The 15,387-nt window shown below is 50.1% G+C and overlaps 1 protein-coding gene and 1 long non-coding RNA gene across 3 annotated transcripts in view; one reads left to right on the top strand and one right to left on the bottom strand.

Annotated features, from left to right (window-relative positions):
* The window catches only part of RNF20 (ring finger protein 20), a 26,360-nt gene extending 21,110 nt beyond the window's left edge, over positions 1–5,250 (top strand). For both annotated transcript variants that reach the window (XM_072130666.1, XM_072130667.1), the window contains exons 12-20: positions 223–344; positions 421–749; positions 822–939; positions 1,030–1,179; positions 1,262–1,474; positions 1,553–1,678; positions 2,713–2,853; positions 3,006–3,107; positions 3,885–5,250. In XM_072130666.1, the coding sequence (XP_071986767.1) occupies positions 223–344; positions 421–749; positions 822–939; positions 1,030–1,179; positions 1,262–1,474; positions 1,553–1,678; positions 2,713–2,853; positions 3,006–3,107; positions 3,885–4,061 (1,478 nt within the window). In that variant the 3' untranslated portion in view covers positions 4,062–5,250. The remainder of the gene's footprint in view (positions 1–222; positions 345–420; positions 750–821; positions 940–1,029; positions 1,180–1,261; positions 1,475–1,552; positions 1,679–2,712; positions 2,854–3,005; positions 3,108–3,884) is intronic.
* LOC140106295 (uncharacterized) lies at positions 5,196–15,387 on the bottom strand. Its single transcript, XR_011850760.1, has 3 exons — positions 15,251–15,387; positions 7,407–7,487; positions 5,196–5,409 (listed from the first exon to the last, which is right to left on the bottom strand). It is a non-coding gene; the product is annotated as an uncharacterized lncRNA (long non-coding RNA).

Raw genomic sequence — 15,387 nt, 5'->3', positions numbered from 1 at the left:
TGGCACCTAAAAACACAATTCTGGGAGGATCTTTCCTTTTAAATGACAAAAGAACTACTTTTCTAGGTGCCAGAGTTCTAAGACAACCGTTTGAAATGTGCAACCTCTATAGTTGTGCTGTCTGAACATGGTCTGTGCAACCAGGACCTGTATAGCCACATGGCAGACGGGAGCTTAAGGGGTTAACTATAACAGAATAATTGACGTGATGTTTTATCGCAGGTCCTATTAATCGGGAGATGAGGCATTTAATAAGCAGCCTCCAGAACCACAACCATCAGCTCAAGGGTGAGGTCCTGCGGTACAAAAGGCGTCTCCGAGAAATTCAAGGAGACATCAACAAGGTAAGTGGGTGAGTGTGAGCAGGTAGATCCCCGGGCAGAGCTCGGGCAGCATGACAACACTCCCTCTGTCTTTTAGATGCGCTCTCGCAGTAGTAGTGGTCTCTTCCTGCTACCCTCACAGTCCAGCGTGGAGGAGCCCAAGGAGGAACCGGTGGAAATCAAGACGGAGCCTGAAGAAATTGCCCCCCCAACGCCAGCATCGTCCCAGCCCGAGCCCATTGTGAAACGCGAAGAGGAGGAAGTCCAAGCACCGTCGCAGCAGAGGGACAGGCGGGACAGGGAGAAGGAGCGGGAGCGCGGGAGGGAAAAAGACAGAGGAGACACTTCTAAGGAGAAGTCAAAACACGAACCAGACACCAAACGCAAAGAAGCAGAAAGCGTCAAGCAGATGAAGGCCGACCTCAAGTGAGTATCCGCTGTAAGGGCCCCTGGATTGTCCCGGATCCGGTTATTGATCCTGTTGATCTTCTGTAACAGGCGAGTCCAGGAGTCCTTACGAGACATGAAGCTTCTCTTGGACATGTATCGTTCAGCCCCCAAAGAGCAGAGAGACAAGGTCCAACTGATGGCCGCCGAGAGGAAGAGCAAGGCAGAGGTAAAGGGGCAAACATCGACTTCCGTGGCTTCACCAGGTCCTGTATCTATGGAGAGATCATCGTATATCTTGTGTTTCTTTCTCCTTCAGCTGGAAGAGCTCCGACAGCGGCATCGGGAGCTAGAGGAGAGAGAGCGCAGAGACAGCAAGAAAATGGCAGACGAAGACGCGCTACGTCGCATGAGGGCAGCAGAGGAACAGACAGAGGCTCTGCAGAAGAGACTGTCCATGGCCAAGCAAGTGAGTGCACCTTCTAATGAGTGATGTCTGCCTTAGACACGTGTGCTGTACGTATTAAGAATCTCTTGTGTCCACATTGCAGGAGGAGGAGGCTCTGCTGTCAGAAATGGATGTCACAGGCCAGGCGTTTGAGGATATGCAGGAGCAGAATATCCGTCTGATGCAGCAGCTGAGGGAGAAGGATGATGCAAACTTCAAGCTGATGTCTGAGCGGATCAAATCCAACCAGATCCATAAACTGCTGAAGGAGGAGAAGGAGGAGCTGGCGGATCAGCTGCTCACCCTGCGGACGCAGGTACTTGTGTGCAGATGATGTGGGGCTTCCATCTTTCTCTAATGTTGCAGCCTATTGTCATGGAACTTGTGATTTCAGGTGGACGCTCAGTTACAGGTTCTCCGTAAACTGGAGGAGAAGGAGCATCTGTTACAGAGCAGCATCGCCACAGGCGAGAAGGAGCTGACACTGCGCACACAAGCCCTGGATCTCAGTAAGCGCAAGGTTAGTATACAGCTTAGCGGCCGCTGGTCTGCCTTGTTATGGTGGCCACTAGGAGACCTTCCTGCACATCAGGTGGTGGCTGTCTAGACAGTGACAGTGATCTCACATCACGGCATCTTCCCCCTGTAGATCTCACAGTCAGTAGTGACCACAGCACTGGTGAATGTTTGCCAATTCATTCGTCATCCCTGATGATTCCTCTATTGCTGTGCGCAGACTCTCTGCTCTACATAAACATGTAATCAATAGGTAAAATAGGAGGGACCTGCAGCAGTAGATGACTCATTCTGCTCCCTCCCCTCTCCCTGTGTCTGTCAGTGAGTGGGACTGAGAGATAAGAACACACTGGACGGACTGAAGCATGTATGTGTGTGTATGTAGAGGGCTGTATGGGGAGAACAGGGAAAGGCTGAAGCTCTCACAGGAGGCAAAGACACAGATACAAATACATGCAAAGACATGTCTAATGGAAGAGATGTACAGGCAGTCACCAACTTGCGACGATCCGAGTTACGAACGGGGTCCTCACCCGTGCATGTGCGGTCGAGGACCCCGTTTGTATATACAGTTGACCCGTTCCTCGGATTGCAATAGCACTTATCCTGATCTTGTGTGTGCTGATCTTGTGATGCAAGCGGAAAGGGGGGGTAACTAAGGACGCTGTCGCTCGTTACCAGCGGCTTCTAAAGTGCTTCCGTGCGCATAAAGAAGAAGCCACTGGTATTGTGTGACTGTGTCCTTATTTAACTCCCCCTCCGCTTAAATCGGAGATTAAATCGTAAGATTGCGGTCGCGTTATACTAGCGGCTTGTTCTTTATGCGCACGGAAGCGCTTTACAATCCACTGATCTAATGGTACTACGATCTTAGATCTGACTTGCATACAAATTCGACTAAAGTACAAACCTACGTAACCCGCGGACTGCCTGTATTGAAGTGGCCAACCCCTTTTAAGGGTTACCATGGCATGCAGGAGTGATGGTGTCATGGCAGCATCGTATGATATGACAGTCTTTCTACAATATTCATTCTAGGCGGTGGAGTCCTCACAGCAAGCAGAGGAGCTGCGAGTACAGCTGGAGCTGTCACAGAAAAAGCTGCAGGACCTTCGGGTGGAGATCATAGAGAACAGCGCCAGCCGGGAAAAGGATGCCTTTAATTACAAGAGGGCTCAGGTAATCTGCCGAAACATCATCATGATCCGTCCCAGGATGGAGAGTTGTCGGATCTCTCTAATCACTATGGGGGCTACAGCCTGAAGGGACCCCGTGTACTGAGATTGTGTGGCATCAGCCAATGCCCTCTGTATTGACCTCCATCTTTGCAGGAGGACCTCTCCCGCCTTCGGAAGAAGCTGGAATCTACAAAGAAGCCTGATCTGGTACCGACCTGCGATAAGATCCTGATGGAAGAAATCAAAGAGTTCAAGGTGTGTGCCAGAGAGGCGCGGGCAGGGTGCATTGTAGTCTCATGGTGATATGTACAACATGTCTTGGGTCAGACCCTTTAAAGAGAACCAGTCATCAGGTTTTACCCCACTAAACTCCCAACCCCCTCCGGTCAGGGATGAAATGTTCTTTCTAGAATTCCCTCTTTTATATGAAATCTCATCCATTGACCTATAACAAATATCCCCCAAAATCTGGAAAATATGACTCTTCTTGCCTCTTTATCACATGAGGAGAGTCAAGATAAGAGGTTGCAGTGAGAGGGTCACTTCAGCAGCCCATACATTATGTTCTATAGCACCTAGAAAAATGCTGTTGGTGTCATATTAAAGATAGGAATCTCATTGTTCAGATCACGTTTCTGATAATGTGAGCTACAGAACCAGAGATACAGGCAGCTACATGCATAGCTGGAAATGTGAACTGTAGATAAAGATGATTCTTATCTTTTAATATGACACCAGCAGCATGTTTGTAGGTGCTGTGGAACAGAAGATGGGGACTTCTGAAGTGACACTACTCCTGCAGCCTCTAAACTTGTGAAAATGGAATGAGTCCTATTTGGTCATATTTGCTGTCTTATAGGTAACACATAAGAGGGAATTTAGAAAGGACATTTCATCCCCGAGCTGAGTGACTGGTAGTTTAGATATAACCTGGTGACGGGTTCTCTTTCAGGACCGGTAGCAGTCCCAGTTGACCCATTTCTCCATTGTCGTATTGGATCTCCTAACGATACATCTTCTTGTCCCCCGCAGTCTCGGCTCACATGCCCTTGCTGTAACTCCCGCAAGATGGACGCCGTCTTAACCAAGTGCTTCCACGTCTTCTGCTTCGAGTGCGTGAAGACGCGATACGACACGCGGCAGCGCAAGTGCCCGAAGTGCAACGCCGCATTTGGAGCGAACGACTTCCATCGCATTTACATCGGCTGATGGGGGCGATATCTTGCGGGGGCTTATGTTTTGTAGGCCGTGGACTGATGGACCACCGCTGCACACACGCACACTGACTCCTGTCCACACGTGTAGTAGTGTCTCCCCTCCCCCCAAGGCTTATCCTACCCTAGAAGCAGGACCCCCTCAGGGAACATGGACTGGAGCTTGTGAAAGTGGCCGGCTGTATAGGGATGATGGGGGTACTGATCCTTCCCGCGAAGCTGTGATACCGGTTGTGCCCTTCAATGCAGTCACCACAAAGCTCTGTCACCACTAGTCCAGGGGTCTCCAGGGGATATTTTTGGACCAATGTTTAAAGACCATAGAGAGGGTGTCCCTTTTGAGTGGCTTGATCCCCCCCCCCCCCTCCACCTGACTGCTGGGACCCCTACCTATAATGAGGATGATGCCCTGTCTCCCCCGTTCTCAGTGTTTGGCCCCTGGCTATGGAGGGCACAGGACGCTAGGCCCCCTCCTGCAGTCCCAGGCTGCCCAGTATGTGCCGTGCTCAGCACTACTATAGAGCAAAGCATCATGGGCTTCCTGGGACTGCAGGAGGAAGCTATGGATTATCACTGCAGCTTCTGCTTTGGGGCCTGTCATCGGGAGGACCCTGGTGAGGAGCGACAATTAAAATCCCAATTTCTCCTTTCGAACATATTAACATCCTCCGGACGCCAATACGAAAGTTGGGGGCGGAGCAATAAGTTACTGCCGTGTTGACTGTAATTTGGGCTCTCGGCGAGGTTCACCATCACTGTTATGGGGGGGCAGGACGCCGTTCATTAGGGAGCACTGGGGTCCATTCTCGGGGGTCCCCGCAGTTTCGTGCCATCGTGTCGTGCCTCAGACATGAGTGCCGTGACCTTATGACCTGGGGACCCCTGCAGATGGGATGTTTGGGGTCTATGTATACTGTAGGGTGTCTGAGGTCCCTTTGGGGATAGATGAGCCCCCGTCAGACCCCCCCCATGTGACGCGCAGTAGATTTCCAGAGATATATTGCCTTGTGGTCTGGTTGTTTATTGGGGGTCTCCAGGGCCAGGACACGCACTTTTGTGAGTTTAGTTGTGATGTCTGTGAGTGAGAGTAGAGGTCATGATTTCGGGGGCCAGGATGACGCCCCCTCGGTGTAACAAGCTGCCTGTGTTTTGGAAGGTGATTAAATGAATTTTTTTTTTCTGTATCTGTGTTTGATTATTCAGGGCTGGGGCCGCAGTCTTCATAGAGCCAGAGCCTTCAGGCAGAGGATCTTGTGTTTGCGGTATAATCTTCTCCGCGCCGGCGCCGGGTCGTAGACTCTGATGATACTGAACATGTAGCGTTGCTCCCCACGAGGTAGACCCTAAAATACAGCAGAGGGATATAAAGGGTTACTTGGGGACACGAGGCAGGGGCAGTATAATGTCCAGGAACACGGCCCACACTACTCCCCTTTCTACCAGCATTGGACCCACCAACAGGATCTCTGGTATCATAAGAAAAAAGTTCAGTTGTTGCCACGTCAGGTTGGTGGCCATCTTTCCCATAGATCCCACAAAGGAATTCTCCCATCAGAATCCACCCTGATAAACCAGGGACATTGCTCATAGCTCCAGGACTGTGATATCTTCTTATATGTGTTATCCATGGCCTCTCTCCTTCTAAAATCAACTTTTAAAATCATTCTAATGAGCCAGAGGGGCTCTGGGGGCGTTACCAGAGCCCCTCTGCCCTCTGACTTCATGGGCTGTTACACTGTCTCCCCTGCTCCTTCAGCCTGCTGTAATTTCATACAGTGAAAGTGAGAAATGCTCCTGCAAAGTGTAACGCTTTGTAAAGCTACAGCACAGGGAGGCTTTGGTAACACCCCCAGTGTCATTCTGGCTCATTGACATAATTATTAAAGTTGATTTTAGAACGGAGGAGGCCATGGATAACGCATATGAGAAGATCCCACAGTCCTGGTGCCTTGAGCTATGAGCAATGGCCCTGGTATATCATGATGGATTCTGAGGGGAGATTTCCTTTTAAAGGGCGATTACCACTAGGATGAAAGATTGTATGCAAATGAGCCTGAGGGGCTCCAGTCTCCATTCACCCCTATGAGCCTGGAGCCCCTCTGGCTCATTTGCATACAATCTTTCATCCTGATGCCCTTTAAGCAGACAAGTTTGAAAAAATGTTTGCTTGCAGATTTAAAGGGATCCTGTTACCTCTGTAAAGCCCCATGAGCCTTAGGGAAACTCTACCACCAGGATAAAGGATTGTAAGCCGAGCACATGTACATGCTGCTGTCACCCCCTGTGGTAGGATCCACTCTTCTTATGTCCTTGGTTTTAGGTATAAACAAGAAGATCATAAGCTAAAAGAATATCGGAGGGGCTGCACAGCAGTATGTCACTGCTTTGTTTACAATCCTTCATCCTGGTGATAGCTATGTCAGTGTACTTTTTTTTTACAATCCTTCATCCTGGTGATAGCTATGTCACTGCTTTGTTTACAATCCTTCATCCTGGTGGTAGCTGTATGTCAGTGCTTGGTTTACAATCCTTCATCCTGGTGGTAGATGTCCTTTTAAACAGAAGCATTTGTATTGATGTGCGTGTGTCCAGGTGCTGGTGGTATGAATTCTCTTTGTCTACTTTGCTGGAAAACCGTGCTTTTATCTGGTAGAGCAGATACGCGATCAGAGCTTAGTCATTCGGTAACGCTGACCACCGCACCTATATCACAAAATCCTCAGTGACGCAGCCCGCGCACGCTGGTGGACGGATGGAGTGGATTTCAAAAGAGAAAAAGGTGAGAGAGGGTAGAGGTCGGATTGGGCTGACGGGGCAGTTGTCAGACAGGAGGATGCCTCCTCCTCCACCAGGATTATTGCAGGGCCGGGGTAAAGCGGAGGCCACCATATCAGAGTGCAGCAGGGGAGGCAGTGTCTGAAGGATTGAGACAAGTTTTTCAGGCCCAGGAAAGACAGTTTCCGAGAAATAAAGAAGTCCTGAACATCAGTGACTGTGTTGCCTATGAAACGTGCGTTCCATAATGCTCCGGAGAGTCAGGGCGAAGGAGGTGGTGGAGAGCGGGTCAGGTGGGTAGGTTGTAGATTAGAGAGGTCTGTGGCGGAAGGCTGGAGGAACGATATGTTTAAAAGGTCCTGGATTGGGGGGAAATGTCACCAGCAGCGAGGAGTATCGGAGGAGGATAGAGAATGCAGTGATTGCTCCTGTTTGCAAAGCTGGAGTGTAGCACTCAGGTAAGTATCAGCAGAAAGCGTTAGATGAGAGGGCGGAGGAGGGGCCTTACAGGTGACAGGATCCCTTTAAGTGTTATGTCTGCCTCTACGTGCAGGGAACCACTTACCCACAGCAGGGGATGATGCCTCTCAGCCTTAGGGATTCTGATATCTTCCATCTTGTCACTTATTCTTCGTATTTCTCAATCCTGAAACAAAGGATGACAAATGTGTAACACTTAAAGGGGTCTTCTCCTCTCGTCTGGGCAGTCACATTCAGTCTCATTAATCTGCCATATATAAACATTTCTTCAATTGGATGTTATTAAAAAAAATGTTCCAGTGTGAAGATAATTTCTCATAAATGTAGTGATATGGTCCCTTAGAAGCAAGACTGTGTCCTTGGATACGACCACCTCTGCTGGAGGGATTGCACAAAGAAACAAATAGTTTTTGTATATGAAAAGTCCGGGAGTTACTGCAGGTCCCGCAGCCGTCCTGTGGTAATGATGAATCCTGAATCCAGGAGGGCAGACAGGACTCTATAGCGCATGTCTGGCCACTGCTGTCAAAATGTGAGGTGGTCGTATCCAAGGAAGCTAACTAGTTCCTAAAGGACAACATTGCTACATGTATGAGAAATTATCTTCACACAGGAACATTTTTGTTCAGTGACATGTATGTGGGGGGGGGGGGTACAGTGCTGGTTATATAGACAGTGACATGTATGTGGGGGGGGGTACAGTGCTGGGTATATAGACAGTGACATGTATGTGGGGGGGGGTACAGTGCTGGTTATATAGACAGTGACATGTATGTGGGGGGGGGGTACAGTGCTGGTTATATAGACAGTGACATGTATGTGGGGGGGGGGTACAGTGCTGGGTATATAGACAGTGACATGTATGTGGGGGGGGGTACAGTGCTGGGTATATAGACAGTGACATGTATGTGGGGGGGGGTACAGTGCTGGGTATATAGACAGTGACATGTATGTGGGGGGGGGTACAGTGCTGGTTATATAGACAGTGACATGTATGTGGGGGGGGGGGGTACAGTGCTGGTTATATAGACAGTGACATGTATGTGGGGGGGGGTACAGTGCTGGTTATATAGACAGTGACATGTATGTGGGGGGGGGGTACAGTGCTGGTTATATAGACAGTGACATGTATGTGGGGGGGGGGGTACAGTGCTGGTTATATAGACAGTGACATGTATGTGGGGGGGGGGTACAGTGCTGGTTATATAGACAGTGACATGTATGTGGGGGGGGGGGTACAGTGCTGGTTATATAGACAGTGACATGTATGTGGGGGGGGGGTACAGTGCTGGTTATATAGACAGTGACATGTATGTGGGGGGGGTACAGCGCTGGTTATATAGACAGTGACATGTATGTGGGGGGGTACAGTGCTGGGTATATAGACAGTGACATGTATGTGGGGGGGGGTACAGTGCTGGTTATATAGACAGTGACATGTATGTGGGGGGGTACAGTGCTGGGTATATAGACAGTGACATGTATGTGGGGGGGGGTACAGTGCTGGTTATATAGACAGTGACATGTATGTGGGGGGGTACAGTGCTGGGTATATAGACAGTGACATGTATGTGGGGGGGGGGTACAGTGCTGGGTATATAGACAGTGACATGTATGTGGGGGGGGGGGTACAGTGCTGGTTATATAGACAGTGACATGTATGTGGGGGGGTACAGTGCTGGGTATATAGACAGTGACATGTATGTGGGGGGGGGGTACAGTGCTGGGTATATAGACAGTGACATGTATGTGGGGGGGGGGTACAGTGCTGGTTATATAGACAGTGACATGTATGTGGGGGGCGTACAGTGCTGGGTATATAGACAGTGACATGTATGTGGGGGGGTACAGTGCTGGTTATATAGACAGTGACATGTATGTGGGGGTACAGTGCTGGGTATATAGACAGTGACATGTATGTGGGGGGGGGTACAGTGCTGGTTATATAGACAGTGACATGTATGTGGGGGGGGGTACAGTGCTGGTTATATAGACAGTGACATGTATGTGGGGGGGGGTACAGTGCTGGTTATATAGACAGTGACATGTATGTGGGGGGGGGTACAGTGCTGGTTATATAGACAGTGACATGCATGTGGGGGGGGGTACAGTGCTGGTTATATAGACAGTGACATGTATGTGGGGGGGTACAGTGCTGGGTATATAGACAGTGACATGTATGTGGGGGGGGGGGTACAGTGCTGGTTATATAGACAGTGACATGTATGTGGGGGGGGTACAGCGCTGGTTATATAGACAGTGACATGTATGTGGGGGGGTACAGTGCTGGGTATATAGACAGTGACATGTATGTGGGGGGGTACAGTGCTGGGTATATAGACAGTGACATGTATGTGGGGGGGGGGGGTACAGTGCTGGTTATATAGACAGTGACATGTATGTGGGGGGGGGGTACAGTGCTGGTTATATAGACAGTGACATGTATGTGGGGGGGGGGTACAGTGCTGGTTATATAGACAGTGACATGTATGTGGGGGGGGGGGGGTACAGTGCTGGGTATATAGACAGTGACATGTATGTGGGGGGTACAGTGCTGGGTATATAGACAGTGACATGTATGTGGGGGGGGTACAGTGCTGGTTATATAGACAGTGACATGTATGTGGGGGGGGGGTACAGTGCTGGGTATATAGACAGTGACATGTATGTGGGGGGGGGTACAGTGCTGGTTATATAGACAGTGACATGTATGTGGGGGGGGTACAGTGCTGGGTATATAGACAGTGACATGTATGTGGGGGGGGGGGTACAGTGCTGGTTATATAGACAGTGACATGTATGTGGGGGGGGGGGTACAGTGCTGGTTATATAGACAGTGACATGTATGTGGGGGGGTACAGTGCTGGTTATATAGACAGTGACATGTATGTGGGGGGGGGTACAGTGCTGGTTATATAGACAGTGACATGTATGTGGGGGGGGGTACAGTGCTGGTTATATAGACAGTGACATGTATGTGGGGGGGGGTACAGTGCTGGTTATATAGACAGTGACATGTATGTGGGGGGGTACAGTGCTGGGTATATAGACAGTGACATGTATGTGGGGGGGGGGGGAGTACAGTGCTGGTTATATAGACAGTGACATGTATGGGGGGGGGGTACAGTGCTGGTTATATAGACAGTGACATGTATGGGGGGGGTACAGTGCTGGGTATATAGACAGTGACATGTATGTGGGGGGGGGTACAGTGCTGGTTATATAGACAGTGACATGTATGTGGGGGGGGGGTACAGTGCTGGTTATATAGACAGTGACATGTATGGGGGGGGTACAGTGCTGGTTATATAGACAGTGACATGTATGTGGGGGGGGGTACAGTGCTGGTTATATAGACAGTGACATGTATGTGGGGGGGGGGTACAGTGCTGGGTATATAGACAGTGACATGTATGTGGGGGGGGGTACAGTGCTGGTTATATAGACAGTGACATGTATGTGGGGGGGGGGTACAGTGCTGGTTATATAGACAGTGACATGTATGTGGGGGGGGCACAGTGCTGGTTATATAGACAGTGACATGTATGTGGGGGGGGTACAGTGCTGGTTATATAGACAGTGACATGTATGTGGGGGGTACAGTGCTGGTTATATAGACAGTGACATGTATGTGGGGGGGTACAGTGCTGGGTATATAGACAGTGACATGTATGTGGGGGGGGGTACAGTGCTGGTTATATAGACAGTGACATGTATGTGGGGGGGGGTACAGTGCTGGGTATATAGACAGTGACATGTATGTGGGGGGGGTACAGTGCTGGGTATATAGACAGTGACATGTATGTGGGGGGGCGTACAGTGCTGGGTATATAGACAGTGACATGTATGTGGGGGGGTACAGTGCTGGTTATATAGACAGTGACATGTATGTGGGGGGGGTACAGTGCTGGGTATATAGACAGTGACATGTATGGGGGGGGTACAGTGCTGGGTATATAGACAGTGACATGTATGTGGGGGGGGGGTACAGTGCTGGTTATATAGACAGTGACATGTATGTGGGGGGGGTACAGTGCTGGGTATATAGACAGTGACATGTATGTGGGGGGGGGTACAGTGCTGGGTATATAGACAGTGACATGTATGTGGGGGGGGGGTACAGTGCTGGTTATATAGACAGTGACATGTATGTGGGGGGGGCACAGTGCTGGTTATATAGACAGTGACATGTATGTGGGGGGTACAGTGCTGGTTATATAGACAGTGACATGTATGTGGGGGGGTACAGTGCTGGTTATATAGACAGTGACATGTATGTGGGGGGTACAGTGCTGGTTATATAGACAGTGACATGTATGTGGGGGGGTACAGTGCTGGTTATATAGACAGTGACATGTATGTGGGGGGGGTACAGTGCTGGTTATATAGACAGTGACATGTATGTGGGGGGGTACAGTGCTGGGTATATAGACAGTGACATGTATGTGGGGGGGTACAGTGCTGGGTATATAGACAGTGACATGTATGTGGGGGGGGGGTACAGTGCTGGGTATATAGACAGTGACATGTATGTGGGGGGGGGTACAGTGCTGGGTATATAGACAGTGACATGTATGTGGGGGGGGGGTACAGTGCTGGGTATATAGACAGTGACATGTATGTGGGGGGGTACAGTGCTGGGTATATAGACAGTGACATGTATGTAGGGGGGTACAGCGCTGGTTATATAGACAGTGACATGTATGTGGGGGGGGGGGGTACAGTGCTGGGTATATAGACAGTGACATGTATGTGGGGGGGGGTACAGTGCTGGGTATATAGACAGTGACATGTATGTGGGGGGGGGTACAGTGCTGGGTATATAGACAGTGACATGTATGTGGGGGGGGGGGGGGTACAGCGCTGGTTATATAGACAGTGACATGTATGTGGGGGGGGGTACAGTGCTGGGTATATAGACAGTGACATGTATGTGGGGGGGGTACAGTGCTGGGTATATAGACAGTGACATGTATGTGGGGGGGGGCACAGTGCTGGTTATATAGACAGTGACATGTATGTGGGGGGTACAGTGCTGGTTATATAGACAGTGACATGTATGTGGGGGGGTACAGTGCTGGGTATATAGACAGTGACATGTATGTGGGGGGGGGGTACAGTGCTGGTTATATAGACAGTGACATGTATGTGGGGGGGGGTACAGTGCTGGGTATATAGACAGTGACATGTATGTGGGGGGGGTACAGTGCTGGTTATATAGACAGTGACATGTATGTGGGGGGGGTACAGTGCTGGTTATATAGACAGTGACATGTATGTGGGGGGGCGTACAGTGCTGGGTATATAGACAGTGACATGTATGTGGGGGGGGGGGGTACAGTGCTGGGTATATAGACAGTGACATGTATGTGGGGGGGGGGGTACAGTGCTGGGTATATAGACAGTGACATGTATGTGGGGGGGGGTACAGTGCTGGTTATATAGACAGTGACATGTATGTGGGGGGGCGTACAGTGCTGGGTATATAGACAGTGACATGTATGTGGGGGGGTACAGTGCTGGTTATATAGACAGTGACATGTATGTGGGGGGGGGTACAGTGCTGGGTATATAGACAGTGACATGTATGTGGGGGGGTACAGTGCTGGGTATATAGACAGTGACATGTATGTGGGGGGGGGTACAGTGCTGGGTATATAGACAGTGACATGTATGTGGGGGTACAGTGCTGGGTATATAGACAGTGACATGTATGTGGGGGGGGGGTACAGTGCTGGGTATATAGACAGTGACATGTATGTGGGGGGGGGGTACAGTGCTGGGTATATAGACAGTGACATGTATGTGGGGGGGGGTACAGTGCTGGGTATATAGACAGTGACATGTATGTGGGGGGGGGTACAGTGCTGGTTATATAGACAGTGACATGTATGTGGGGGGGGGTACAGTGCTGGGTATATAGACAGTGACATGTATGTGGGGGTACAGTGCTGGGTATATAGACAGTGACATGTATGTGGGGGGGGGGTACAGTGCTGGGTATATAGACAGTGACATGTATGTGGGGGGGGGGTACAGTGCTGGGTATATAGACAGTGACATGTATGTGGGGGGGGGTACAGTGCTGGGTATATAGACAGTGACATGTATGTGGGGGGGGGTACAGTGCTGGGTATATAGACAGTGACATGTATGTGGGGGGGGGGTACAGTGCTGGGTATATAGACAGTGACATGTATGTGGGGGGGTACAGTGCTGGGTATATAGACAGTGACATGTATGTGGGGGGGGGTACAGTGCTGGTTATATAGACAGTGACATGTATGTGGGGGGGGGTACAGTGCTGGGTATATAGACAGTGACATGTATGTGGGGGGGGGTACAGTGCTGGGTATATAGACAGTGACATGTATGTGGGGGGGGGTACAGTGCTGGGTATATAGACAGTGACATGTATGTGGGGGGGTACAGTGCTGGGTATATAGACAGTGACATGTATGTGGGGGGGGTACAGTGCTGGGTATATAGACAGTGACATGTATGTGGGGGGGGTACAGTGCTGGGTATATAGACAGTGACATGTATGTGGGGGGGGGGTACAGTGCTGGTTATATAGACAGTGACATGTATGTGGGGGGGGGGGTACAGTGCTGGTTATATAGACAGTGACATGTATGTGGGGGGGGGTACAGTGCTGGTTATATAGACAGTGACATGTATGTGGGGGGTACAGTGCTGGGTATATAGACAGTGACATGTATGTGGGGGGGTACAGTGCTGGGTATATAGACAGTGACATGTATGTGTGGGGGGGGGGTACAGTGCTGGTTATATAGACAGTGACATGTATGTGGGGGGGGGGTACAGTGCTGGTTATATAGACAGTGACATGTATGTGGGGGGGGGTACAGTGCTGGTTATATAGACAGTGACATGTATGTGGGGGGTACAGTGCTGGGTATATAGACAGTGACATGTATGTGGGGGGGGTACAGTGCTGGGTATATAGACAGTGACATGTATGTGGGGGGGGGGGGGGGTACAGTGCTGGGTATATAGACAGTGACATGTATGTGGGGGGGGGGTACAGTGCTGGGTATATAGACAGTGACATGTATGTGGGGGGGGGGTACAGTGCTGGGTATATAGACAGTGACATGTATGTGGGGGGGGGGGTACAGTGCTGGGTATATAGACAGTGACATGTATGTGGGGGGGTACAGTGCTGGGTATATAGACAGTGACATGTATGTGGGGGGGTACAGTGCTGGGTATATAGACAGTGACATGTATGTGGGGGGGGGGGTACAGTGCTGGGTATATAGACAGTGACATGTATGTGGGGGGGGTACAGTGCTGGGTATATAGACAGTGACATGTATGTGGGGGGTACAGTGCTGGGTATATAGACAGTGACATGTATGTGGGGGGGGTACAGTGCTGGTTATATAGACAGTGACATGTATGTGGGGGGGGGGGTACAGTGCTGGTTATATAGACAGTGACATGTATGTGGGGGGGGGTACAGTGCTGGTTATATAGACAGTGACATGTATGTGGGGGGGGTACAGTGCTGGTTATATAGACAGTGACATGTATGTGGGGGGGGGTACAGTGCTGGGTATATAGACAGTGACATGTATGTGGGGGGGGGTACAGTGCTGGTTATATAGACAGTGACATGTATGTGGGGGGGGGGTACAGTGCTGGTTATATAGACAGTGACATGTATGTGGGGGGGGTACAGTGCTGGGTATATAATGTGTGTGTGTATATATATGTGTATTAGATCTGTACATGTGACACTATATACATGGAATGTTCACAGCTTTTATAATAATAGTTGCTATGACAATCCTTTGGGTGTGGAACATTATTATAAGACATTAGCCTCCCTGTAGCCATATAATGTATCCCCCACATCCCGGGGTCATACAGGATCGGCCAGTAGGTAGTGTGTGTACTTACCTTTGGCCGGGTGCTCTTGTTGTGTTGATGGATCAGTAGTCGCTGGTGATTGTCTCCAGTGGGAGTGGTAGTACTGCAGAGTTTGGTTACTATTACACCCTTACACTGCCGCTCCCTTGCTTTATGGTAACGCCTGA

Source organism: Engystomops pustulosus, chromosome 11, assembly GCF_040894005.1.
Source record: "Engystomops pustulosus chromosome 11, aEngPut4.maternal, whole genome shotgun sequence".
NCBI lineage: Eukaryota > Metazoa > Chordata > Amphibia > Anura > Leptodactylidae > Engystomops > Engystomops pustulosus.
The sequence above is the reverse complement of the archived record's forward strand: the minus strand, read 5'-3'. Positions and strand labels throughout refer to the sequence as shown.